The 25,606-nt window shown below is 52.5% G+C and overlaps 12 protein-coding genes across 12 annotated transcripts; 7 read left to right on the forward strand and 5 right to left on the reverse strand.

The window, feature by feature from the left end:
* Positions 1 to 32: 32 nt before the first annotated feature.
* On the reverse strand, positions 33 to 2,225 carry CLAFUR5_11348 (uncharacterized protein; the record flags this gene model as incomplete). Its single annotated transcript, XM_047910496.1, has 1 exon — positions 33 to 2,225. The coding sequence occupies one exon, from the start codon at positions 2,223 to 2,225 to the stop codon at positions 33 to 35; it is 2,193 nt and encodes a 730-aa protein (XP_047765381.1).
* A 663-nt stretch (positions 2,226 to 2,888) lies between these two features.
* Positions 2,889 to 3,227, forward strand: CLAFUR5_11349 (uncharacterized protein; the record flags this gene model as incomplete). The annotated part of the gene is made up of 2 exons (XM_047910497.1): positions 2,889 to 2,943; positions 3,004 to 3,227. 2 exons carry the CDS (start codon positions 2,889 to 2,891, stop codon positions 3,225 to 3,227), a joined length of 279 nt encoding a protein of 92 aa, XP_047765380.1.
* Positions 3,228 to 3,498: 271 nt separating this feature from the next.
* Positions 3,499 to 4,056, reverse strand: CLAFUR5_11350 (uncharacterized protein; the record flags this gene model as incomplete). The annotated part of the gene is made up of 1 exon (XM_047910498.1): positions 3,499 to 4,056. The coding sequence occupies one exon, from the start codon at positions 4,054 to 4,056 to the stop codon at positions 3,499 to 3,501; it is 558 nt and encodes a 185-aa protein (XP_047764934.1).
* A 2,312-nt stretch (positions 4,057 to 6,368) lies between these two features.
* On the forward strand, positions 6,369 to 7,583 carry CLAFUR5_11351 (uncharacterized protein; the record flags this gene model as incomplete). The annotated part of the gene is made up of 1 exon (XM_047910499.1): positions 6,369 to 7,583. One exon carries the CDS (start codon positions 6,369 to 6,371, stop codon positions 7,581 to 7,583), a length of 1,215 nt encoding a protein of 404 aa, XP_047764935.1.
* Positions 7,584 to 8,603: 1,020 nt separating this feature from the next.
* Positions 8,604 to 8,987, forward strand: CLAFUR5_11352 (uncharacterized protein; the record flags this gene model as incomplete). The annotated part of the gene is made up of 1 exon (XM_047910500.1): positions 8,604 to 8,987. The coding sequence occupies one exon, from the start codon at positions 8,604 to 8,606 to the stop codon at positions 8,985 to 8,987; it is 384 nt and encodes a 127-aa protein (XP_047764936.1).
* Positions 8,988 to 9,023: 36 nt separating this feature from the next.
* Positions 9,024 to 9,566, forward strand: CLAFUR5_11353 (uncharacterized protein; the record flags this gene model as incomplete). Its single annotated transcript, XM_047910501.1, is given in 2 exon segments — positions 9,024 to 9,157; positions 9,170 to 9,566. 2 exon segments carry the CDS (start codon positions 9,024 to 9,026, stop codon positions 9,564 to 9,566), a joined length of 531 nt encoding a protein of 176 aa, XP_047764937.1.
* An 821-nt stretch (positions 9,567 to 10,387) lies between these two features.
* On the forward strand, positions 10,388 to 11,356 carry CLAFUR5_11354 (uncharacterized protein; the record flags this gene model as incomplete). Its single annotated transcript, XM_047910502.1, has 1 exon — positions 10,388 to 11,356. The coding sequence occupies one exon, from the start codon at positions 10,388 to 10,390 to the stop codon at positions 11,354 to 11,356; it is 969 nt and encodes a 322-aa protein (XP_047764930.1).
* A 398-nt stretch (positions 11,357 to 11,754) lies between these two features.
* CLAFUR5_11355 (uncharacterized protein) lies at positions 11,755 to 12,334 on the forward strand (the record flags this gene model as incomplete). Its single annotated transcript, XM_047910503.1, has 2 exons — positions 11,755 to 11,868; positions 11,951 to 12,334. 2 exons carry the CDS (start codon positions 11,755 to 11,757, stop codon positions 12,332 to 12,334), a joined length of 498 nt encoding a protein of 165 aa, XP_047764931.1.
* A 122-nt stretch (positions 12,335 to 12,456) lies between these two features.
* Positions 12,457 to 13,095, reverse strand: CLAFUR5_11356 (uncharacterized protein; the record flags this gene model as incomplete). The annotated part of the gene is made up of 1 exon (XM_047910504.1): positions 12,457 to 13,095. One exon carries the CDS (start codon positions 13,093 to 13,095, stop codon positions 12,457 to 12,459), a length of 639 nt encoding a protein of 212 aa, XP_047764932.1.
* Positions 13,096 to 14,459: 1,364 nt separating this feature from the next.
* On the reverse strand, positions 14,460 to 15,566 carry CLAFUR5_11357 (uncharacterized protein; the record flags this gene model as incomplete). Its single annotated transcript, XM_047910505.1, has 1 exon — positions 14,460 to 15,566. One exon carries the CDS (start codon positions 15,564 to 15,566, stop codon positions 14,460 to 14,462), a length of 1,107 nt encoding a protein of 368 aa, XP_047764933.1.
* Positions 15,567 to 16,288: 722 nt separating this feature from the next.
* CLAFUR5_11358 (Mitotic checkpoint protein) lies at positions 16,289 to 17,425 on the reverse strand (the record flags this gene model as incomplete). Its single annotated transcript, XM_047910506.1, has 2 exons — positions 16,289 to 16,882; positions 16,931 to 17,425. 2 exons carry the CDS (start codon positions 17,423 to 17,425, stop codon positions 16,289 to 16,291), a joined length of 1,089 nt encoding a protein of 362 aa, XP_047764928.1.
* Positions 17,426 to 17,808: 383 nt separating this feature from the next.
* CLAFUR5_11359 (GPN-loop GTPase 2) lies at positions 17,809 to 19,056 on the forward strand (the record flags this gene model as incomplete). Its single annotated transcript, XM_047910507.1, has 3 exons — positions 17,809 to 18,094; positions 18,147 to 18,247; positions 18,301 to 19,056. 3 exons carry the CDS (start codon positions 17,809 to 17,811, stop codon positions 19,054 to 19,056), a joined length of 1,143 nt encoding a protein of 380 aa, XP_047764929.1.
* Positions 19,057 to 25,606: the final 6,550 nt, after the last annotated feature.

Consider the following 25,606-nt stretch of genomic DNA (forward strand, 5'->3'; position numbering starts at 1 on the left):
CTGCGATTGTATATCTTTCATTCATACGTCGCTCAAGCACTGTCATCATCGCTAGACGTAACGTCAGTCCCAAACTCCAGCTTCATCAGAAGTCTGTCGACACCTCCACTCTTCCAGACCTCGAAATCAACTCTATCGCTCGGCTTGACGTCCAGATACCGCAGAGACCCAGTCCTTTCCTGGTTCAATTCTCGTAGCCGATGAACGACAGACTTCATATCGCTATCCACTCTCTTCCTTGCACGATCCAGCTCAAGACCAATCCTTGCCTCCTCTTCGAGCATATGCGCGCTCTCGCGACCAGCGTCCCGCTCGAGGTCGAGAGTGTGATGAATATCGAACAGTCGGACGAAGAAAGCGATGAGATGGTCGATATTGCCGAGTAACGAGCGCAGCTCGCGGGTGAATGGCTCATCTGTGAGTAGCAATGCATACAGTAAAGCCGCGAGGAAGATGCGGTGGCCGGAGGCCAAGGTCTCAGGGTCGCGTTGTGCTCTAGTGCTGTTCTCATCACTGAAGCCCGAGTGCTCGGTACTGTCTTCTGCAGGCGCCGCTTCTATCCATTCTTGAAAGTGATTGCAGTATCCTCGGACGACTTCGGCTTCGAAGAAAGCTGCTGTTTCTGCAAGGAGGAATGTAGCGGCGCTGCAAGTAGCCCAGACTTTTCTCAGGGCTGTTGCTCTTTGATTGCTCCGTTGTCGAGACTCTGTATCATTCATGGACGACGATGGATGAACTCGCCGCGCCGGACTTCGTCTCCAGAGATCAATCAACCGGAAGTGGCTGCGCTCTATGGCGAGCAGGTATGAGCTTATGACGGAGTAGTTGCTGATATCGTGGGCCGAGAGCAGCAGATCTAGCGGGGGCTGTACGGTGAAAGTGAGCTCCGTCGCAGCGGGGAATAGAAGGTCGTTGAACGCCACGCCTGAGATGTGAACATGCACGCCGCCGACAATACCCAAATCTGATGATGTGCCCGTCTCAGTCTTCGCAGTCGTCAACGTGATGTGCTTCCGAGCCGACTCCAGCACAACATCTACATCTCTTTGGTCTTCGGCGGCCAGCGTCTTCCACACTTGCTGTAGTACTTGGCGTAGTTCGATGTCCTTGATCTGTAGACCTTGGAGAGCCTTGACAGGGTCCGCTTGCAGGCTTCGGCTGATATTCTGTTGCCTGGCTTGCAGTCGGGCCTCCGCTTCGATAATCAACGCCTCTCCAAATTCGCCGCGGCTCAACAGCAGAAATTGCCGCAAGCAAGCGAAAGTATCCGCAGTGGTGTTGCTCGGTAGCAGATGCTGCAGTACGTTCTGTGACAAAGACAATCTGATGTCGGCTACGGTTCGTGCTAGCTGAGACGAGACCATGGGTAGGGTCAGCGATGCAAGGAGTTGAAGGTGTGTCTGCGCCAGACTTGCTCCATCGTATTGCCTCTGTGTGGCCGCTGTTGCTAGATTGTGACGCTGGTGGTGTTGGACTTGGTGGAGGGACTTTCCAATGAAGAGCATAGAGGCGGCGGTGGAATGAGATACGAACTCCGGTAACAGGGTCAAGTCTCTTCGAAAGTGCTCCCTTTCTGCGCCTTCTGGCTGGATGAAGAAGTCTTTCGCTCCGAAGGCGGGTAGCTTGCCATGTATGATCCATGAAGACAATTGCCTCAACCAAGCTGTCTCGGCAACTTTCACAAGCTCGATGGCGGCCTGCTCAATCTCGTGGAAGCCAGTGAGCGTTTCGGACCTGAGTTTGTCGATGAGTTCAGCGCTCGTGCAATTCACGGTTGATCGTGACGAAGAAAACTGGTCCGGCGCCTTGACTGGAGACATGAAATACGCCACTTCCCAATACCATGCCATCCGTCGGTGCCAATCGTCGAACTCACCGACCACACTAGCAAGGGGTACAATCTCATATGCACCAACAATGATCGAGTCCTTCTTCAAGATTCTTTCTTCGACATCGAGGATACGCTGCTGAAACCGGCCCAGATGCTTCTGCTCGATCGAGCTTGCCACTGCTCGGCATATCACTGACTGATGTGCCTTTCGTATCGTCTCAAGGTGTCGCTTTAGCTTGCGATGCAGCTGTGAGAGCTTGCCAAGTGAGCGTAGTAGAGCCCCCTCGGACGGCGACAGCAAAGGGAAGTCTCCGTTACCCGTCTCGGTAGCTTCTTGGTCGCCGAATAGTGGCGATGGATGGCCGGAGAGAGCCAGCAACACTTCGTGCAACATCTTGCTGTATCGATTCAGACAAGAGGATCACTGGAAGGTTTCGACGCGTGCCGCGTTCGCAGGCGCGTGATGGTCAGCAGTGGCGGCAGCACCTGCCATGGACCGAATGGACTCAATGAGGCAGTCTCTTTTGTGTCTAAGATCCAACAAAGATCACTCGCAAGACCGTACGCTGATGATGTTTGTCACAAGACGCAGGAACGACAGGTGAATGTTTGTAACAGACTGATGGGGATATTGAACCGAGATTTATGCATGGTGGTCCGTGTGTTATGCAGGCCACGGCCCACGAGGCCAGATCGACACCTCCACACCAGCTCTCCACTTCTTCACTGGAAAGCGTGGGCAAACAGCACACGGCAGGTCCATCTGGCCCGCATGCGCCTTCTGCTCAGCGGCATCTTAAGTGTTCACGCTGTAAGGATATCCTGTTCTCTCTTGCACACTCTTCACGGCATCCTCCTTGAACACCAAGGCAGCAACATCTTACCACAGTTACTACAAAAGCAACGGACATCCCGCTTTTCGTAACACCAGCTTCATCCACACAAGCTACCAGAGACCACGGCCTCTTACCGCCTTCAGCCACCTTTCGAAGGATCCCAGACCAGAAGCACCTTCATCATCAGACAACACACGAGTCTACATCACAGGCACAGAAACATGAACAACATCAGAGAGAAGCTGAAGCGCAAGCTGTCGCTCCACGACAAGAACCGTATGCTATGCTGCTGTGTCTGGTCACCAGCCATTGAGCGACACCACTGACCAAATACAGCAAACATCGACGAGTACGACAATGCCGACGACGTCGACGAGGAGACCACAGGACACCTTCATCGCGAGATTGAGAAGGCCGAGGAGAGCAACCAGCCCTACGGCAAGCCAGGCAGCTTCTTGAACAAGCTCATCCTGCACGGCAACAAGAAGACAGAAGACGAGATGCTGCGAGGTCAGCAGGCAAACACACAGCAGCTGGCGAAGGAGAATGTCAAATCGTGAGACACTCTAGAAGATCTGCATGCATGACTGCGACAACGGAAGCTTTGGTGATTGGCATGCGGCAAGCTTGGGCATAGCAGATGATAGTAGATACAGTGCATGAACAAGGAACTGCTTCCAGGTGCCGACAGCTGACATGCGAATAAGGTTCTGCCACGTCGACCTCACCTGTGTTTCATGTTGACGGTGACTGTAGGAGGTAGCATTCGCCATCATCGACTAGAGTACAGATTTGACGGCCGATTTGAAAGCATCGCAGCAACAAGAAACATCAATGATACAAATACTCCGCTTCAGCCGCAGTAACACTCAACCTCCTCGCAGTCTTCACGGCAACCTTCGCCCCAACACCTCTAATCCAGCTCACACCTCCATCCTCCCTACTCGCACGATCCGTATCATCGAAATATCCAACCATCAGCGCGTCACTCGCCAATATAGCTCCACCTTCCTCCAAAGCTTTACAAGTCGCGACCAACAATTTCTCCGCCCCTGCCCTTTGGTGCATGGGCACCCACTTCCTCACAGTCCGAATGACGCTTTGATGCTTCACATTAATGCTCCCTAACCACTTCGTAACATGCGCAATGGCGTGAAAGTTGAACGTTGCTTCCGACATCCAGAGACTCCCGGCTTCTTGACGGAATTGACGGCATGTGTACGTCCAGGATGGGATCTGGAAGGCTTGACCACGTTTGCTGGAGGATAGACTGCAGGCGTGGGGCATGTCGTGGACGCATTGTTCCAGGTCATCGACCAAGGCGTAGGAGTAGATTTGATTTCGGATTTCTGCTGGGAGCGCGAGGAGTGGTGAAACTGTTGAATCCATGTTGTGCTATCCTTCGCTTTGTAGAAACGCTCCTCGCAAGATCACAGCAGAAACGCCTCCTACAGTACTGCTTATATTCGATTCCCTCCTCACCCACAACCCTCGTCTACACGGAAGATCTGGATCGTGCTGCGTTTGGAACCTGTGGAGAGAATACCCACAATTGCGCGGGGTAAGCAGGGCCTCGGGTGAACGTCTGTGGGGAGATGGGGAGGCGACATGGGCTGACATGTGAACAGATCGTGTGGTCGACCCTTTTGTATCCTGGTCCTGCATGCAAGGCAGCTTACCGTGAGCTGGCGTGGCTGGGAAGTCCGGAATGGGCATACCGGCGGCTTGGTATGATTGGAGTAAGATGCCTTTCTAGAACGGCGGGTTTGGGAGGGACACACACCTGCCTTGCGGAGCTGTATTTGTCTTGAGGGTACTGGTATGTCCCTGTCGATACCAGAGACTGTGGAACATGGCGTACCTCTTCGTGACGTTTTGTGCTGTCCAGCGGCGTTTGCGTGCCCACGTTGGCGGGCAGGTTCTGGAGCTGGACTTACATACTACTGGCTGGCACCGCCCCTCCAGAGGTGACCTATATGTTGAGCCTCTCCGCCACCCAGTCTACGGGGTGGGCATGTTGATATCGAGGGGAAAGGCAAGCAGTTCTACTACATACTTCTGGTAGTTGGAGCCCTTCGGCATAGCTGCCCATTTCTTGAGCATTAGTAAGCAATTTGTCCGAGTGTGAGTGTGCAAAGGTGGTCGACTTCCATTTCTTGTTCAATACTGCACACACACCACACATGTCGTTTGTGACTATCCACGTTACTTCGACGGACTGACTATTCTGACAACGCCAACTGCTCCCCGGCAGCCGACCCTCCACTACCCTGCCTCCTTCTCGTTCCGTTCGATCGCCTAGGAGCACGGCTTCCTTATGCACGGGTACTTCTGCTGAAGGTCGTGTCAAGAGACAATGTCATAATTTGGTCGTGGTTGGGAATAAATGGGCTAGACGTGGATCGTCCAATGATGGTGGCATCCCTCTCATTCCGGGGGATGTCCATGGGTCTTCATTGACAGGGAATTTGAGGTACTGCGACATGCTGTAGGATATCTCCTTCTGCGGTGGTGCCCTGGTCTGTTCAGCATTGCTTGGCTGAGAGATGCTGGAAGTATCTTGAATTGAAGGCATTTTCGCTTCGGAACGACCGCTCATGGCCGTCGGGGTGATTTGTTATGTTTCAAGATGGAGCCTCTCGTTTTGGTGTCTGGAAAGTGCGCTGGCCTGAATGCGTTTCTACTTGCCAGGGCGACCTGGATGCAGGCTGGCTTCCATCGGGTCTTTATACCTCTCAGTGACATACGCGGCGAGCGAAATCCTCTTCGACCAGGCGACAAGACATAGCAGACACTGCATGTGTTGCATCATTACATATCCTCGAACTGGCAAGCCGGAAGCATCTATGTGCTGGACTTTACGACTCTGGCTCTTCGCCCGTGAGGTGTCATTGCAGATGATGAATGACCATAATCATTCTTCCCTATCACGATTTCGATTGGACCACGATGGATGGTCCCCGATCTTAAACCCGGCAACAGGAAAGCCTTCAGCTGCTCAGTGGCCCGAATTTCTGGACAGCTGTCAAAACACAATGCGCAATGCTTATCAAGGTGAGAACTTGGGGCGTCGAGCGTCAGCAGATGCGAGTTTCATCCAAAGAGTGTCTGTGTAACCCACTGCCATTGGGTATACATAACTGTACACAACCTTAACACGTATGTTTTAGTGTGAAGCTAAAACCGTATGATTTAGCGTCGAACCTTATCACAGCTCAGCTCAGGCCTCGAGGCAGCCGTACAGCCTCCAAAGGCAGATGGTTCGCAATTCTCAGCCGTTATCATGCGGCTACTGCTCATCCTTTGGGTGTTCGAAACTATGTCGACGTTGCCACCTCTCGCGAGAAATATCACAGGCTTGTTGCAGAATGTCCATTGCCATCGAACACGCCGAAAGTGCTCCGAGCAAGCAACAATGGGAGACTCTCAAGCCACTCATCATCGATCTCTATCAGAGGCAGCAATATACTGCGCGCCAGATACTGCTGGAGCTGAGAAGCAGACACAATTACATGATAACGTACGTATGGGTCGCGACCCTGGGGAGGCGTCCACATGTTAGGTACTTACGTCCGACTCATGGTAGCGAGAAGATGCTCAGGGATCGACTCTCGCGCTGGCAACTGCGCAAGAATGCTCAGAGTAGCGTAAGAAAGGCTCACAGTCTTGCAGAATTATCTCAGTCGTTCTCTACAAGCACGATGGCTGATTCCCCCAGCCCGTTGCCCCTGCCAGACACACCTGGCGACGTGCCAGGTCTTACGTATGTCCCGTACTATCTGGACCCTTCACCGCGGTTGCAGTCACGTAGCCACATCATCCAACCCTCAGATCACGAAGCATCAGATTCACCCGACTCGACGACCACCGGATTACAGAAGTCCATTATCAGCCGGCCTATACAGACGGCTGCGGAGGATCTTCCGCAGGCGCGAGTACTAGCAGCCATCGACCGCTGGTATGATCAGTTCCTCGAATTCTCCACGAGTGACAAGTGGAGCTTGAGCAAATGCTCTATGCTTGACCTCACAGATACTGTTCAGAAAGGCTTCTACTATATGGACACAAGGGTTTTCCGCGAAGGATTCAGTGTCCTACGTCACGTCGGTGACCTTGCGCCTAAGGCGCTTTGCTCTGAGCATCCTGCGGCCTTTATCTACGCGCTTAGGGGACTAGGTGCTACACGACAGAAGGCAAGTCGGTCTAGCAACGTGGACCCTGAGTCCAACGCATGGAGACCGAACATCTTACAGGTCGGACAGCCGCGGGTCCTCGAATGCAATGGCTGCGATGATCCTATCGTAGAGGCGCATCATCACTGCACAATCTGCTACGGGGGCTACTATGACCTCTGCGCCGACTGCGTGGTAGCAGGCAAACATTGCTTGAACAACGATCATTGGTTGATCAAACGCATCATCGATGACCAAGGTGTCGTCGTGGAGTCCGCAAGTGAGATGCTTCCGCCGCGCTTTATGAGGGACGATGCTCACGCGAGACTGGTCACGCCATCTCTTCATCGAAGGCCCGTCTTGAAACCACGGTTACTGCGTGTTGATGAGCCTATGACAAGATCTGCGGCTTTCCCGAAGGTGTGCTTCTATCTTTTGCAGCAAGCACGAGAACTCCGCGGGCTCAATCATCCTCTCTCGCTACTTCTTGAAATCTTCCAGCGCCCTGCCGACCTCGAAACTCTTCGAGGTCACATACTCGCGATCATGGACGTACAGCTCGCCGCCCGGATCAGTTCAGCTGGTGCCGCTTCTCAGATATTACATCTTGAGGCTGCTCGCGAGTGGGTGTTATACCAGCAAGGCAAACATCAAGAGCTGGAAACTTGGGTCAACTCATATCTCTTGAAGGAAATCACTCCCCAAAACGGGAGGAGAGCTCATGGCATTGCTGGCTGCAGCTAATCTTGAAGACGGCCAGATCGAGAGCGCTTCGACATGGCTCAATGCTGTCGCCGATGCACCCGACGGGGTCAATCTCGAGAGCTCTGAACAAGTCAGGAAGGCTCTGCACGATCTGGCCACCGTCAGCTGGCAGGTGGATAACGTTGAGGAATGCGAAATAGCTCTTGCTCTGGCCTATCAGAATCTGAAGTCTACCCGAATTGTCTCGCTCAGAAGCCGTTGCTTCGTGCTGACTTTCTACAAGGCACTCTGCCTTTACCTCAGGCGGAAGCACTGTGCCAGCACATCTGTTTCGAAATCAACAGATACAGAGTTCTGCCCGATTGTGTAAAGTACAGTCTCTGGATGACGATTGGTCTTTGGCGACCAGGTCTGGGACGAATAGCCCAGGTGAGGTGATCGAAGTGGACATCAGTCATTGAGGCAATCCACGAGTCAAACCCCCGAAGCTCAAAAAGAAGAAGAGAAATTTCAAGAGCGGCCGACAAGGGTGACGAAGCAACAGAGGGTTCTTGCCAAGGAGCTGGATTCGTGTGGTAGTGCTTAACGTCCTGTTCCTTTCCCGGTACGTTTTAGTATTGACAACACGAACGTGCTTGCTGACAGTCTGGTAGGGCTTGTGCCAGTCCGCGCTTAATGTCCATGATCGGCTTCATCTCTCGAAGGAATACCGTGAGAAGACGCTTATATGCGTAGTGGTCATGATATGATGCGATAAGACACAATTGTCGCCGAGTGTATGCCTACAGACTTCTGGACTGGTGGCGTGACGCAACGATGAATGAAGCTTCCTTGTCAAGTGTCTAAGCTAGGTGAATGGCGATTTCTTTGTCCTCTCGAAAGATTCGGGTCGTCAGATGCATGTGACCTCGAAGTCCGTGCGCATGTTTGTTGTTCCATCTTCACTTCGCGGAGCGCTTTTCTCTCCTATCACAACGCATTCAACATCCACACCAGACGGCGCACTTCTTCCCACTTCTGAGCTCAATGCGCGGCAACAGAAACATTCCGCAACACAACATGGGCAAGCGCAAGCAGATGGACGATGGTGTGCCGAGCCGAGAAGACAAGAGGGCCAAGAGGCAGACATCTGCTGCGACTACCTCGACACCGTCAAGAGTCCTCAGATCGGTCAAGGCCCAAACGACAGCAGCAGCTCGCGATGCTGTCTTTAAGACCACAGAACTGCTCGAGAACATTCTGATCCAGCTACCACCGATGAACATCATCCAAGTTCAGCGCGTTAGCAAGCTATTTAAGGAGGTCATCGAGAACTCTCCGACCGCACATAAGCTGCTGTCGCCAGAGGTGAAGAGCGAGAGTAAGCATTGGGCAGTCAAGTTCGACTTTACCCGACAGAGGTGGTTTTACGGTCAGTCCGGAACGAGCAAATCATCGGATTGAAAACATCACTTTTCTGCACTGAATACCTCGCTTTTCATGCCGCAAGCCAACAGATATCGCTGGCATATGGCTGCCGTCGACGGAGGCGAGATTATCCAGTTCGTGCAGGAGCATATGATGCAGGGTCTTCTTCAACACAAGCAAGGCCGACGGCAGTCTCACGAGAACATGTAAGTCACCAGCCGACCTTGTACTCACCTCTTAGTGAATTGTGGGCTACATTTCGGCACGCACGTTACAGTGACTGTCAAACACGTTGAGGTCACTAGTGCTCAGGGCGTGACTGTTAGCGACATCTTCGAAGCTATTCTCGGAGTCCGCAACAAGTTGATCCACGTTGCGGGCGGTGGGCATGTCTACTTCGTGAGGCATGTCGAGGCAGGAAAGGGTGCATATTCGGTGGCGGAGGTCCCTCCATACGACCAGCTCGTGGCGGAGACTATTCAGCAGTTCGAAGACGAGTACCAGACCGAGGCAAACGTTGAATACCTTAATTTTGTCTTGATCGGTACTGTCACCCCAACTGAGGAGGACATCTTGGCCGTTGAGACAGACCCGCGTTTCGCGTTGCCCTCCTAGTCGTGCAGAAATTGCGACATAAACCGCACATTGACACCCCCTGCGAGTCTTCGCGGAGAACTTCAGGTCTCAGCACCATCAAGGCTCAGAACACACTGCGCTAAGCAAAGGCATCACTCACACCACGACCGAATACCGTGGATGGTTCGATCGTGGCCGACAAGTCGGCAACGGAGCGGAAGCCACCAGAAAAGGCACGATGCATGGGTATGCTCCAACGATGTACGTCAAATGACCAGCGTATACCTCGAGGTTAGCTCTCACAGGCTCCATTCAGCTCGCTGTCGGCGTCTTAGGGACAAGATGGGGCAGTGGCTCGAGCTTGGTATGGAGGAGAAATTGGGGCGGGAAACCATGAGATTCCGTTTTCGAGATCCTGCTGTGGTCGAGGCTAAGGCGCAGCTAAATGCATATGCCTTGTGTTCACACGCGTCTCTTGCATTGTATGATCTGTCTTTGGCAACGGGCCTCAAATTTACAGTGACCTAATAAAGTTGTGTGTTGAGACCTATCAAGCGTGCTTCTGTTGACAATGATGCGCAATGTGCTATCTTATGCTCTGAGTGGAGAGCATGTGACTTCCTGACATGTGTGCGAAGTGATCGGTATTTCCTTTTGTCGCTCTCGGACCTCTTGAAAGCATGTGATTAGCAGGTCCGTGCGTGATTATCATGAATTGCCTCTGCTGGCCCTCTTCTCTCCATCTGCTACACAGCATCACTTCCCAATTTCGCGACACATTCTGAACCTCCACCGAAGCGCATCTTCCCACAACGCGTTTAACTCCGCCCTTCCCTATCACACACGACCCTCCGCACGACATGGGCAAGCGGAAGCAGATGGACGATGGCGATACTGCGATGCCAGACATGCGAAAAGCCAAAAAGTCCACAACGCGGGCACCTAACGCGACCGACTTGATGTCCCCGATACCAATACGAGTCAACAGATCAGTAAAGACTCGCACTGCAACAATGGCACGCAACGCTGTGTTCGACACAACAGAGCTACTCGAAAACATTCTCGTACACCTACCCCTTAGGGATTTACTCCTAGCCCAGCGCGTCAACCACAACTTCAAGAACGTCATCGAAAGCTCGCCTGCCGCACAGAGCCTGCTTCATCCAACCTTAGAGCCCAGCAATAAGCGCTGGGGTTTTCGGTACGACGACCGACGTGAGCATGAGGCGTGTTATGTGTCGATCGAGAAGAGGCACGTAGCTGGGCTTCGCGTGCTATCTCTGAATCAAGACCTCTTCATCCCTCTGCACGAAGATCACTTGATCACAGCTGGGAGATACGAAGGCGAGGAAGTCGTGTTCAGGACGAAGAAGATGGAGCAAGGCCTACTCCATTACATGCGAGGACACAAGCAATCACACGAGCATATGTACATCACACAGCCACATTGCACGCAACTGCGAATCTCGTACAAAATAGTCATTGGGGCACATGCCACTGTCAAAGGCCGCAGCATCGTCGTACGTATGGAGGGGGAGCCAACTGTCGCCGACATCTTTGAGACCATCTTGGGAGTTCCGGGTAAGAAAACTCGGCACGACAGCAATGTCGTCGTGGTTGAGAAGAGGTCTATACCATGGTCTTGGAACACTGTCAAGGAAGACCATCCCCTTGATCGCCGTGTGTCGGAGACGATTGGACAGTTGGAGAAAGAGCACAAGTCGGCGGCACGTGTTGCGCGCTTCAGCATCTTCCTTCCGCGTATCATCACCCCAACTCAGGAGGAGATTGAGGAAGTCGAGTCTGCAGATTCGTTCACTGCCGATTGATCTGCAACGGATCGTACGTGGTTTCATGTAGCCATTCTACGGCACGAACTCATGGTGCAAGCGATCCTCTTCAAGTGCCAGGAAGAGTTGGGTTTTGGTCCACAACGCACGTTAGCAGCAAAAGCCTCAGACGATGCATAGTTGCGATAGCTACATACAGATCCCGTCATTGGTATTTGTTACTGTGATGCCCTCCCTGGGATGAAGACCACATGATTGCATTGGCCTATGGAATATGTATACATGAGCAAGCCATTGGCTACATGAGCAGTGGCATTGACGTTCAAAGACTGAGTTTTTGCTCTGCAGCAAACGCAACTCTGATATACAGTGATGCATAAAGATGTCTTCCCTCAGTACCAGGCTATCGCACGACTGATCACCGTGCAGACAAAGCCATGACCACCATCGTGACGAACAATGCTCCTCAGGATCAGAATCGTACGCCACTTTTGGACCCGTCCGCAGAGCTTCGCAACATGATCTACGAGCTCGTCCTGTACGATAGTCCGGTAATTCCCAAGACACCCCGATCTTCAAACACCTCAAGACAACCACAGCCTCGCTGGCTAGAGCCTGCTCTTCTCTCCCCAGATTCGAAGTGAAGCGTCCAGCATATTCTGGGATCAGAACGACTTCACTTGCGATGAGCAAGACGAAGCACAGTGGCTTCTCAGGAAGCTTGGTGAAGAGCGGCTCCAATGGCTCAGATGCGTCAAAGTTGGTGAACTCCCAACAAAGAGCCTCTCCATCAGCTTCGACGAGTTTTATCTCAACAAGGAGTGGCTCAAGAAGATGCTGCACTATTACTACTTTTATGCGTTAAGCGAATCTGCGATAGTCCTACCACTGCCAGTGTTCATCACTAAAGACCTTGACGGTGGTTGGGTCGACATTGTTCCGGAATGGCAATGGCATGATCTGGCCGGGCACGAGGACTTGGAGCTGACAGAGGGCGTTGTGTTCTCGCATGGATAGCATGGGAGCGAGGTGAGGTGGTGCGGGACTTTTCATGGGTGCCGTGGAGGTTTTTAGGGTTTCACCGCCCAGGCTCGCATGGGATGCTTAGCAAAAACGCTTGGTCATACTGTGCTTCACGCTCAATCATAGACTCTCGTCCTCCTCGCCTCGCTCACGCTTCCACTCCCGGCGAACCTCTCACAACTGGCAACAGCCAAATATCCCACCTCCTTCTGCGGCGCCACATCACCAAACATCACCTTATACTCCCTCAACAGCCGTGAGCGTTCATCGCCATCCAGGTATGACCCTCCATCCGGAACATTCACGTACGGGGTATCCCTAGTCATACTCGAGACGTTGAGAGAAAGCTCCACAGCGTTCCATCTCGGTCTCAAGACCGCAGACAATATGCACGCCGCCATCAGAAATGTTGACGCCACGATGAGGAATACCAGCCAGATTGTGTGACATTGTATCACCTGAAAAGCCCTGACAGCACGGCCATGAGCTTCACTGATCTGTACCGCTTGGCCGTTACCCCTAGTATCGCCGTCTATACCATATGGGGTAGCATAAGGTCCCGCCGACAGGAGCCAGAAAGAGTTCAGTAGTTGCGCTAGGCGGATCGAGAAGTCATGCCTATCAACTTTGTAAACAGTCTGCTCCTCGTTCGGCGAGGCGGGGAAATCTGGATTGGCCAGATAACCCTGAATAGGCCCGCCTTGCGCGCGGGTCATTGGTGCGATGTCGAAGAAGTGGCCTACAGTCCTGGGCATAGTTTTTACAACCCCTATATTTACGCTAACCCCTTCCGGCTATCCATGTCCATCTCAGAAGGTGTTGCTACCTTCAATCTCATTATCCACACACTCACACACGCGCTATCTATCGCCACCATGCCGAAGGGACGCGTCTTTACCGAATTCGAGAAGGGCGAGATGTGGTCTCTTCACAAACACGCCCACTGGCCGCTGCAGCAGATTGCAGACGCCCTTCACACTAACAAAGGCTCTGTCTCTTCAGTAATCTCACGGCTTGAAAGAGTGCCACCTTCCACACCGAAGAAGAGACGCCCACCACCTGTAATCAACACCTCTAAGCGTCAGCCACTTGTCCATCGAGCCACCACTGATACTAACAGCCGCCGCCTGCGATACGAACAGATTGCCGCGATAGAGGGCATATCTGCCCTACGTGTCACATAGACCTGTCCGAATATTCTACACCTGAATGAAGCTTCATCTGTCTAAAGGACCTGAGCGCACTGTTCTACTGTCCATTTAATATAAGCCCTTGCCTATCGAAGCCGTGCCTCCTTATGTTTCTCAGTCAACAACGGCTTGCGTATTGCGACATATCGTGAGAAGCCCTCCTTCTCAAACGTAGCTCTTACTGTCCGGACGTCGCTGAAGATGCCCTCTATCGCGGCAATCTGTTCGTATCGCAGGCGGCGGCTGTTGGCATCAGTGGTGGCTCGATGGACAAGTCGCTGACGCTTGGAGGTGTTGATTACAGGTGGTGGGCCTCTCTTCTTCGGTGTGGATGGTGGCACTCTTTCAAGCCGTGAGATTACTGAAGAGACAGAGCCTTTGTTAGTGTGAAGGGCGTCTGCAATCTGCTGCAGCGGTCAGTGGGCGTGTTTGTGAAGAGACCACATCTCGCCCTTCTCGAATTCGGTAAAGACGCGTCCCTTCGGCATGGTGGCGATAGATAGCGCGTGTGTGAGTGTGTGGATAATGAGATTGAAGGTAGCAACACCTTCTGAGATGGACATGGATAGCCGGAAGGGGTTAGCGTAAATATAGGGGTTGTAAAAACTATGCCCAGGACTGTATGAAGTACATCCAGTAGTTACAGTCGTAGCCTGGACGCGAGCCGTCTAGAACGGTCCAGTTTGGCAATGATAGAGGTCTCGTGGAGGGCCGAATGCGGGAGGCTCTGTGGCTCTGCAGTTTTGCGAGGCGCATTGTACTTCGACTTCAACGTATGTTGTCGTCAATGTGCACAGAGCACCGAAGGAGTCCTGGTTCGCGTCGAGAGAGTTGTAAGCAAAGTGACGGGGTGTGAGGTTCAGATCATCTGGCATGCCTCTGCAAGGTGTTGTGGCATTGCTGACGACCCAAGTCCCAAGCCTGTCGGTCTAACCCAACCAACCCCTGCTCGTGTTCGTTGCAGCCCCGTTGACTAATGCTGCACGGAACGGCTGCAATGCCTCTGTGAGGTTCGTGCAGTCGACCTTCCAGTAAAAAGATTCCATTGTGAGGCCCGTCTCGGCGTGATTCGGAAGGTCTGCGATAGGGAGGCCAATCAACGATGCGTAGGTGACGTGATCGTCGGGTATGTCGATCCAGTCCTGGTTGCTCGAATCCTTGTTAGTCGAAAGTTCTTCTAACATGGGGACCTTCACGTTGTTCCATGGGTCCGCAGGTGAGGCTTTCGTCCTCTCTGGTCCCAGCAACGCAGCATTGAACATCCCGAAGAGCGACGGCCGCACGGCACCCAGGTCACCGGAGACGTAGTTGGAATAGCTGTTGTTTGCTGACATGTATCGAAGTGGGACGATCTCGGGTATGGTCGCATCACCTAATGACACGACTCGTAAGGACGCTTGGCCACCGACCGGTGACAATGCCCATGCGGCGACTAGAGCAAGGCCAACGAACCCAAAGGACCTTAAGACGTAGAGACTCCATATTGTACTAGCGACTGTGTTGCTTCCTGCGAGAAGATCTAGTGTGCCGAGCTTCTCGCCCCGTTCGAGTAGCCAGACCAAGATCGTCTTGAGGGTACGTCCGACCACCGCCGCAAAGACAATAGGGAAGATGGTAGGTCCTAGAGCGACGACGTTGAGCAAGGCGCTGGCCACCCACTGGTGCTCCTCTACTGATTGGCCTCGATGACCAAGCACCATGAAGCCATACATGAGGAAGGCAAGAGAGATGAGCGCAAATAGCACATCGAGGAATAGCAGTACCACGAGAGATCTCCAGTCACGACGGAGCTGACGTGGTTGCATCGGCCAGCCATGGGGCACAGATTGCTGGTACGTTTCCTGCTTGGGCAACTCTGGATCGGTTATTGATGCGCTGTGCCAGAGCAATGGCGTACTGGCTGGAGCGACTGGGACTGTCCTGTCGTCAAGCTCAACAACAGAGATATCGTCGCGCCCTTCCGGTGGGTCCGAGCGAAGCTGCTGAGTCGGTGTCAACGGCGAAGGTGGACTGTCGCGCGACTGCACAGAAGCCATGCTCGAGCCTTGAGCAGCGGGAGAGCGTTACATACATGCTGGCGGCCGAAGTTCAATATGTAGAGCGGCGCTTGGGGTCAAAGCGAAGCGAAGAATGCCGTGCTCAGTTGTGGCTGAGAGGCAGCGTAGTTACGCTGCCTCTGTAAAACATTGTGAGCCAGTTTCGGACCGCAAATCGGGATCAAGTGCTGTATATTCGCAGTCTCCCAGTTTCAAACAGGCCTGCGGTGGCCCCAGATTGGATGTACCGTGGCTTCAGGTTGGTCGCACAGCATTTAGCGAGGGGCAGTACTTTGGTCAGCTCGAGCGCTTCGTGCTCTCGTGAAGGCAAATAGATGCTTCGGCACGGGTACAAGAGGCGTTGATAAGCAAACAGTCGTTTCAGACCCGCGCTCAGCTGGCAAGTGCCGACAGGCAGCGTGCGTTGTACCGTTTCCAAGGACCGGCGGTGGTCGCGAGGCGCCAAAGCAGTACTTCGTGAAGCAGGTGTGCTTCAGTGTGGCGTCCTTGATAAATCAGTACCTTCCAAGCGATACGACGCATGGCTACTTACTCCCAACGCCTTGCTAGTCTTTCAAACAATTCGGCGGCAGTAGTCAGTAACCACCGGCGCGACTCTTCGCTTACCAGTCATGGTGGTTGCGAGATCGCACAGCACACACGCTCATGCAACCAGCGCACTGAGGCTCCTCTCCACCCTTTGGCAGCTCGACAAAAGGCTCCTACTTCTTCGCCGGCTTCCCCTTCGCCTCATCCGGACCCATAGTCCTCACGAAGATCTTGATAAGCTCAGGATTTGGTTCCGCATCCTCCTGCCCGTCCTCGAAGCCGGGGCTAATACCGATAACGAGTTCCTTTCCGTCTCCGCTGAACTCCAGAGCGAGAACGCTCGCCGGCAACTTCGGGTACTGCCTGATTCGCCTCTTCGTCTTCGCATCCCAGAGCGCCACAACCCCGTCCCCGCCTCCAGTTGCAAAACTTCCATGCTCAGGATGAAACGCAATAGCATTGACAGGGTATATGACGTCCAACGGCTTATCCTCACCTTCCTCGGTCTTGACGGTAGTCTTTTCGCGGTGACATTTGAAGGCGTAGGCATTCTCGTTCTGGACCGGGTCGAACCATTCGACGGAAACACGTCCTTCGATACTAGAGGCGGCAAAGCCTTCGCCGGAGGGCATGCAGGCGAGGTCGCGGGCCATGAATTTGAGGTTGCTGTCGCGGGTTTGCCAGGGCGTTACAGCGATGGCTTGTTGTTCGCCGGTGGTGTCGCCGGCTCGGGGGACGAGGGCTGAGAGGGCTTGGAGGTCGTAGACCTGGTAATTGTTAGTAGTGACGACTTTGGTGTGCATGATTGTACGTACGTGAACTTTTCGCTCCGCCATGACTACGACTGCTCGATCTGTGGTGAGGGACAGCGCGAATGGCTTCGCGGGCAACTCAACTGAGACATATCTTCCCGCTGCTCCGTTCTGAGGTGGCTCGTGTATGTGTAGTGTGCCGTCCCAGCTCGTGCTCAGGAGGATGTGGTGCTGTGCGCTGTATGCCACCTTGTTTGCAGCCTGACTGTGGGTGCTTAAGACGACTCTGCTGGACTCTCCCTCATTCGCAGTGTACGAGACAACTTCGTGGCCGAGTCCGACGGCGTAGAAGGTTGTACTATCGGCGTTCCACGCGAGATCGAGGATAGGCGCTTCGGAAGGTATCTTGCTCGAGAGCTGCCATGCTTCGCCGTTTCGTGTGTAGATGTGGATGTTGCTGTCCCAGGCGCCAACGAGGAGTGTGTTGCCGTCTGGCGAGTATCGTATGCTGGATATGGCGTCCACTGGTGGATATGCGATCTCGTCAATTGCACCCATCTTGTAGCAATGGCCTGTCAGTGTTGATGTCAATGTTTACTTGGGCGCATCGAGTTGGTTCAAGTCTGGTCGCGCGACATCCTTGTGCAGATCCGAAGCTTTTTGAGGGATGACTAAGCTAAGCTACCTTCACATGCATCGACTTTGACATCACTTCTCCCTTTCCTTTCGACACAACATCGGACTCGCGTCTATCCTCGATACAACATCTACTATTGCAGTACACAGACAGAAAATCCTTTTCAAGAGTGTCACGCTCATTGCGTTGAGCATAAGATAGCGTCGATCATTCTGCGCAGACCTGTCTGTTGCCCACGAAGGGCTGTAGCCGTACGGCAGACTACAGAGACTGGCAACCGAGGTCCTCCAGCCAGCTCCCCATCATGCGCACCATACTGCTGCCCGTCGGCCCACCTGGAGCTGGAAAGTCGACGCTCTGCAATGGCTTACAGCAATTCATGCGAGCAGTGGCACGACCATGTTCGGTAGGCAACATAGACCCAGCAAACGAGAACATCCCATACGAAGCTGCATTTGACGTACGGGAACTGGTCGATGTCGAGGAAGTCATGGAGCGGGAAGAACTTGGTCCGAATGGGGGCGTGCTATGGGCTATGGAGGAGGTAGAAGCCAACCTCGAGTGGCTGGAGAAGAGACTAGAGGAGTGTGGTAAGACTGCTATCAATCATTTCAAATGTCCATGGCTGACGAATTTATATAGAAGAGACGATTATCCTAGATCCTCCAGGCCAGCCAGAACTCACTACACATCACACAGCACTACCAAGAATACTGCAACGGCTTGAGAAGATTGGCTACCGAGTATGTCATCCTCTTCCAAGACTCATTGACACCGCTGACTGACGCAACAGTAGATTGTCGTGATACAACTCCTGGACTCAGTAGTCCTCACCCGCCCATCGCTCTACCTATCAAGCTTGATCCTCTGCCTCCGAGGAATGCTACACCTCCCCTATCCAATCGTCAACGTCTTCACCAAGATTGACAACCTCAAGTCCGTCGGCGGCGCAGACCTGCCCTTCAACTTAGACTTCTACACCGAAGTCCAAGACCTCCATCACCTACTACCCGCACTATCTGCCGAACTTCAAGGCACCCCAACCAAGTCCAGCGACAAGTGGGACAAACTCAACGCTGCCTTGATCGAACTCATCGAAGACCACGGCCTTGTCGGCTTCGAGACCTTAGCTGTCGAAGACCGCCAGTCGATGGCCAGCCTGTTGCGAGCCATCGATCGCGCTAGCGGCTATGTCTTCGCTGGAGCCAGAGGCACAGACGAAAGTGGCAGGACTCTCGACAATGAGGCTTCGATCTGGGCGCAGGCCATGTCTGAGAGTTATGGTAAGATGGAGGTCAGGGATGTGCAGGAGAGGTGGATTGATAGGAAGAACGAGTACGATGAGGAGGAGAGGAAGCGCTGGGAAGAGGAGGCGAGGTCAGCTGGCGCGTTACCTGAGGAACCTGCTGCGACTTTGAAGCGACAGGGGAATGGTGAGGATGTGGAGATGGATGATGAGGATGAGATGTTGGCTGAGCAGCGGAAGTGGGAGGAAGAGCAGAAAAGGAAAGGCGAAGCGGCGACTGGGGGGACGAAAGTGCTAAGGAAGTAGCATTCGCTGCCATACGCTAAGCGGTGGCCAACGCAAGAATCCACAACTGTCTTCACTTGCATGTATGCACCTCTCCCGAATGCCAGGGCCGTGCGATCTATGACTTCTGTGTCGCTTTGGAATATCACATTAAGGGCGTCGCTGCCTCCTTTGAACGATCAATATGACGCCCATGTTGGAACGAGGGTCTGTCTAAAGACCATGATGATGAGTCAGCACGCCAGTCTGCGACGGCAGGAATTAACTCCCACTTGGTTTTTTCGACTTCCGCAACATCGCGCCCTGCGGACTTGTGTTTCTCGCGTAGATTTCGAATGTCTGTTCGTGTACCTTATGTTTTCGCTCGATATTTGTAGGTTGCTCGTTGTCGTAAGTTGTCGCAAGTCGTCGTAAGCTATCGTAACCTCGATATATATATAAAGCGTGTTTCCTGCTTGTCCCGAAGGATCTAGTTCTAGAAACATAAGCAATAGCTTATTGGACCCCAAGTAAGTTGTGCCTAAGTATTACTTACTATCCTAAAAGGCTAGATATCGAGCTTCGAGATAAAGTAAAATTTAGCTATCGTGCTATTAGCTATCAAGCAACATTTAGCTGATAAATTACTTAGCAAACGTTATTTTATATTTCTGAAATTTTTAGATCTATAATTTTTCGCTTTATAAAGATCTAACTTATATTTTAAGTTATTAGTTAGTAATAGTTAATATATATATAGGTAGTATCCCTACTTAGTCTAGATATATCTATTACGGTTCACCTCGTAAGACTATACTTAGTATTACGTAACCTAGTACGCTATCGCGCCCGGACCCTAGACCCTAACCTCGACGCTTACTTTATCGTAGCTTCGCGACTTTCTTATCTTTTCTTCTTCGTAGAACTTATTCGATTCTAAGGTATTAATACGTTTACGCCCTATCTTACGCCTTATCCGTATTATTAAGTTCTACCGCCCTAAGATCGCCGAGCCGTACGATTATAGACTATATATCGCTACTACGACCGCGTACGACCGAGACTCGAATAGCCGTAGGTACTAATATAACTATCGGACTAGACGAATTATCCTTTATCCTAAGACTTAACCTAAACCCTCTTATAAAGACGTTCCTCCGAGAAGCCCGATAAAAGCGGAACGGCGTACTTAGCGTAGCGTAGTAAGAGGTAGAAGACGAGTCGTAGTAGGATCCGGATTTCGACGATACCGTAGGTATAGAACGACTACGTAATATAGTGTTAATACGGACAAGGCGTAAGATAGGGCGTAAACGTATTAATACCTTAGAATCGAATAAGTTCTACGAAGAAGAGAAGATAACAAAGTCGCGAAGCCGCGATAAAGTAAACGTCGAGGTTAGTTAGGGTCTAGGGTCTAGGCGCGCTAGCGTACTAGGTCACGTAATACTAAGTATAGCCTTACGAGGTAAACCGTAACACTACCCCCCCTCTTAAACCGCCGTACGCCCTCGTACGCGGAAATATATCGCTATAGGGTATATCTATATAATACTAAACTAATATATATAATCAAAATATATATAAAGTCGAGTCTAAGGAAGGACCGTACTATTAGGAAGCGCTAGCTTACGTCGGGTCAACCGTAGAGAGACTATATATCTTGCCGAAAAAAACGCTTATCGATCTCTACGCCAAAACAAGACATATTCGAAAGCTCTTATTAAGGCTATTCTAACGATATATAAAGTAGGCCACTACCCCTAGGACTAAGGGAGTTCTACCTTATTTAATCTAGACAGCTTAAAGCTCTCTTCACCCTATTTCTTTAGCTCTAAACGCCGCGGAGGTGCCTAGCTACATTAGGTAACTCCTAGGCAATAGTAGCCTAGGCTACGGTACTAACGGCGCCTACGGCCCTATAGGCGAAGCCCCCCTAAGACAACTAGTAGCAACTTATAGAGGACGCAAAAAGTATAGAAACTAACGATCAGCTCCCTTACCGGTCTCTATAGGTAATGATCACTCAGCTACGTACGGCGCTTATACTGTCGTATTACCGAGGGCAATAAGAAATGAGGACGACGTCCTAGGCGATTAGTAAGGCCACCCGGAATCAACACCCCTATAGCTAGGCATCGGTCGCGGCATCGATACTAGGCCCCCGCCTAACGTACGATATAGTTACGATCCGTATTGTAGCAAAGGAAGACTAGGCCGAAGTTACGAAGCTATCGAACAAGGAGCTCGCCTAACGAATTAACTAACTAGAGGTAGTCGTAGTGAACTAATAGTCTAACGGCACTCTATAGATCTATACTAGCTCTACTACTACTAGGAGGTACCTAGAGGCATAGCTATAGTAGGCATCTAAGGTTACGGTATTAGCGAAGGTCTTAACGAAACAATTCACGATCCTAGTCTACGATATACCTAAGGAGTTTGACCTAACTAACTAGGGTCACCTACGCGCTCTCTAAGAGGACAACCCGGTCACTCTTAACTCTCTAATCTAGAAGGCGACTTGGCTCTATAGGAAATAGCTAGAAGGCAAGAAGGCCTCGGCGCTAATAGTATAGCTATAAGACGCGAAAGCGGCGGATCTAGCGATAGAACAAGGCCTAGTCTAGCAATATAGCCTTAAGATAGTAGAAAAGCACTCCTTATCCTTTCGTGTCCTCTAATGCTTCAAATGCTAATAGTATAGACACCAAACCTACACGTACACAAACAAGTAGGCCTACTCGAACTATATAGGAGACTATATATCTAGGGAATCACGATATTATTTATTATCGATCGATCTCTGCGCCAAAACACGACACATTCGAAAGCTCTTATCAAGGCCATTCCAACGATATAAAAAGCAGGCCACTGCCCCTAGGACTGAGGGAGTTCTACCCCATTCAATCTGGACAGCTTGAAGCTCTCTTCACCCTGTTTCTTCAGCTCCAAACGCCGCGGAGGTGCCTAGCTACATTAGGCAACTCCTAGGCAATGGCAGCCCAGGCTACGGTACTAACGGCGCCTACGGCCCTACAGGCGAAGCCCCCCCAAGACAACTGGCAGCAACTTATAGAGGACGCAAAAAGCATGGAAACTAACGATCAGCTCCCTTACCGGTCTCTACAGGTAATGATCACTCAGCTACGCACGGCGCTTGTACTGTCGTATCACCGAGGGCAACAAGAAATGAGGACGACGTCCCAGGCGATTAGCAAGGCCACCCGGAATCAACACCCCCATAGCTGGGCATCGGTCGCGGCATCGATACCAGGCCCCCGCCCAACGCACGATGCAGTTACGATCCGCATTGCAGCAAAGGAAGACCAGGCCGAAGTTGCGAAGCTATCGAACAAGGAGCTCGCCCAACGAATTAACCAACCAGGGGTGGTCGCAGTGAACCAACAGTCTAACGGCACTCTACAGATCTATACTAGCTCTGCTACTGCTAGGAGGCACCTAGAGGCACAGCCACAGTGGGCATCTAAGGTTGCGGCATCAGCGAAGGTCTCAACGAAACAATTCACGATCCTAGTCCACGACATGCCTAAGGAGTTTGACCCAACCAACCAGGGTCACCTACGCGCTCTCCAAGAGGACAACCCGGTCACTCTTAACTCTCCAATCCAGAAGGCGACTTGGCTCCATAGGAAATGGCCAGAAGGCAAGAAGGCCTCGGCGCTAATAGTATGGCTACAAGACGCGAAAGCGGCGGATCTAGCGATAGAACAAGGCCTGGTCTGGCAATACAGCCTCAAGACAGTAGAAAAGCACTCCTCATCCTTTCGTGTCCTCCAATGCTTCAAATGCCAACAGTATGGACACCAAACCTACACGTGCACAAACAAGCAGGCCTGCTCGAACTGTGCAGGAGACCATATGTCTAGGGACTGTACATCGACTACGAGACGGTGCGCGAACTGTCCGGGGCACCACCCATCGTATAGTGCGGAATGCCCACAGCGGAAACTAGCGAAAAACAAGGCAATCACAAACAGAACCGTCGCCCCAAGATTCTACGGCGACCGTGAGGCTAGCCCACACCGGAACCAACTAGCGGCGGTCGGGCACAAGCGCCCTAGGGCCGAGAACGATGTAAAGGATGCGCAGCCTAGGGCGTACGGGAGGCCACGTGCTCTGCTAGCTGCGGCGAGGGAATCTAACCAGGCCCGGCTCCCCTTTAGTACACAGCCGATAGGCGTAGACCAGGACGCACAGGGCAGTAGGACACAGGACGATACAGAGGAAATGATTGTCGATGCCGATGACTAGCCTCGACACGCTTAACATCATCCAGTATAACGTCAACCATAGCAAGGATATAGTCCAGAACCATTTCCTACACGAGGCGGACCCGCGCGTCCACCACGTCCTTGCAATCCAGGAGCCATGGATTAACCCGCACCATAAGAGACCAACGACCTGCAAGTCACCAGGCTACACGACATGCCTACGAGGCGACGGCAGACCCCGCACGTGCTTCTATGTCAGCAAGGACATACTAGAATCCGACTGGGAGGTAGTGTACTACGCAGACGAAGAAGGCGGGGGCGATATTACCTCCCTCCACGTGGGTAGCACCTGGATACACAACCTATACATGCAACCGCCAGCCTCGAGGTCTAGCCGCGACCTAGGGGTCTGCAGACACCTAGACAGTGCGCTCAAGAGACAAGGGTGCCACATCGTAGTAGGAGACTTCAACATACACCACCCTTCCTGGGAAAGCCTTATGCAGCCGCACCCTATAGCCGACGAAGTACTCGACTTGATGGCGAGCAACGCAATTGCCCTCAATACCCCGAAGGACCTGGGCACCTGGAAGAGAGGGGGACTCCAAGGCACGATCGACCTCTCCTGGATCTCAGATAGCCACTACCACACGGTAACCTACTGTGGGATCGAACATGAACTCGAGGCGTCGTCAGACCACATGCCAGTCAGGACCTCTATTGCGACACAGATACAACGCACACCAGCGAGAACCCCTAAGCCAAACTGGGGAAAGGCCCACTGGGCCAACATCCAGGCGTACCTCGATGACTCCAAGAGGCTAGTCCAGATCGCGCAGCAGCAATACAACAGTAAAGACGAGATAGACGAAGCAGTCCAGGGGTTGACAGACGAAATAAGAAAAGCGACCTCACTTCACGTTCCGCTTGCCCAACCAACGACATGGTCCAAACCATACTGGACGCCGGAGTGCACTGCGGTAGTAAGAGAAGCAAGGAGAGCCCGCCGGGTGTGGACGAGCAGCCATAGCGAGGAGGCCTGGAACGTATACAGGGAGGCATGCCAACAGAAGAAAGCCATAATACGGAGGGAGAAAGCAGTCGGCTGGAGGGCCACAGTGGAAGAAATCGCCGGCAAGCCAGAGAGGATGTGGAAGCTAGCGAAATGGGCCCGACAGGACCCTACACAGGGCCCCTCCTTCTCTATCCCAGCGCTACAATCGCCTAGTGGCCCGGTTAGCGACCCCGAGGCCAAGGCGCGTCTACTGGCTAGCAAGTTCTTCCCACCCCCAGTCGAGGCTGATCTAAGCGACATAAACAGCTCTACTCCCCTAGCCCCTAGCATCGCGGTCCAACAGGAGGTGTCCGAGGGAGAAGTTACCGCTGTGCTGAGGAAGTTGCCGGCGAAGAAAGCCCCGGGGCCGGATGGGATCCCAAACGAGCTACTAAAGAAGTGTAGAGATCAACTAGCCCCAGCAGTTGCAGCGATCTTCAACGCCTGCCTACAGACCGGATACCACCCGATAGCCTTTAAACAATCGACGACAGTGGTCCTACGCAAGCCGCAGAAGGAAGACTATACGCAGGTGAAGTCGTACCGCCCAATTGCGCTCCTTAACACTCTTGGGAAGGCGCTTGAGAAGCTGGTTGCAACGAGACTCTCCGAGGCGGCAGAGGAACACTCCCTACTCCCGGACACCCAGATGGGTGCGCGCCCACAGCGATCGACGCTATCCGCGATGGAACTTATCACCTCTCAGGTAAAGGCCATCTGGTATAAGAATAGGGACAAGGTGGCTTCCTTACTTAGCCTAGACATATCGGGAGCCTTCGACTACGTGTCACACCCGCGGCTTCTCTACATCCTAAGGTCGAAAGGACTCCCTGAGTGGCTTGTCAACTTCGTACGGTCCTACCTCCAAAACCGCAGTACGTCGATCCTGGTCGGCCAGTACAGAAGCCCATTTCAAGCAGTCCACACTGGAATCCCGCAAGGCTCAACGCTAGCACCTATTCTGTTCCTCTTCTTTATGGCGACGCTGCTCCCAGCCCTAGAATCCCAGAACACCGCTGCGAGCGGCTTCGTAGACGACACAAACATCCTAGCGTGGTCTTCCTCGACTGAGGAGAACTGTAGGCTACTAGAAGAGAAGCACAAGATCTGCGAGGACTGGGCTAGGAGGCACGGGGCTCGGTTTGCCCCAGAAAAGTACAATCTGATACACTTTACGCGCCGGCCACGGTTCCACAATATGCAAGCTTCTATCCAGATACAGGGGCACACGACTAACCCGGCAAATCAGCTCAGGATCCTCGGACTATGGGTGGACCCGGCGCTACGGTGGAGGAAGCACGTA

Source organism: Fulvia fulva, chromosome 8, assembly GCF_020509005.1.
Source record: "Fulvia fulva chromosome 8, complete sequence".
NCBI lineage: Eukaryota > Fungi > Ascomycota > Dothideomycetes > Mycosphaerellales > Mycosphaerellaceae > Fulvia > Fulvia fulva.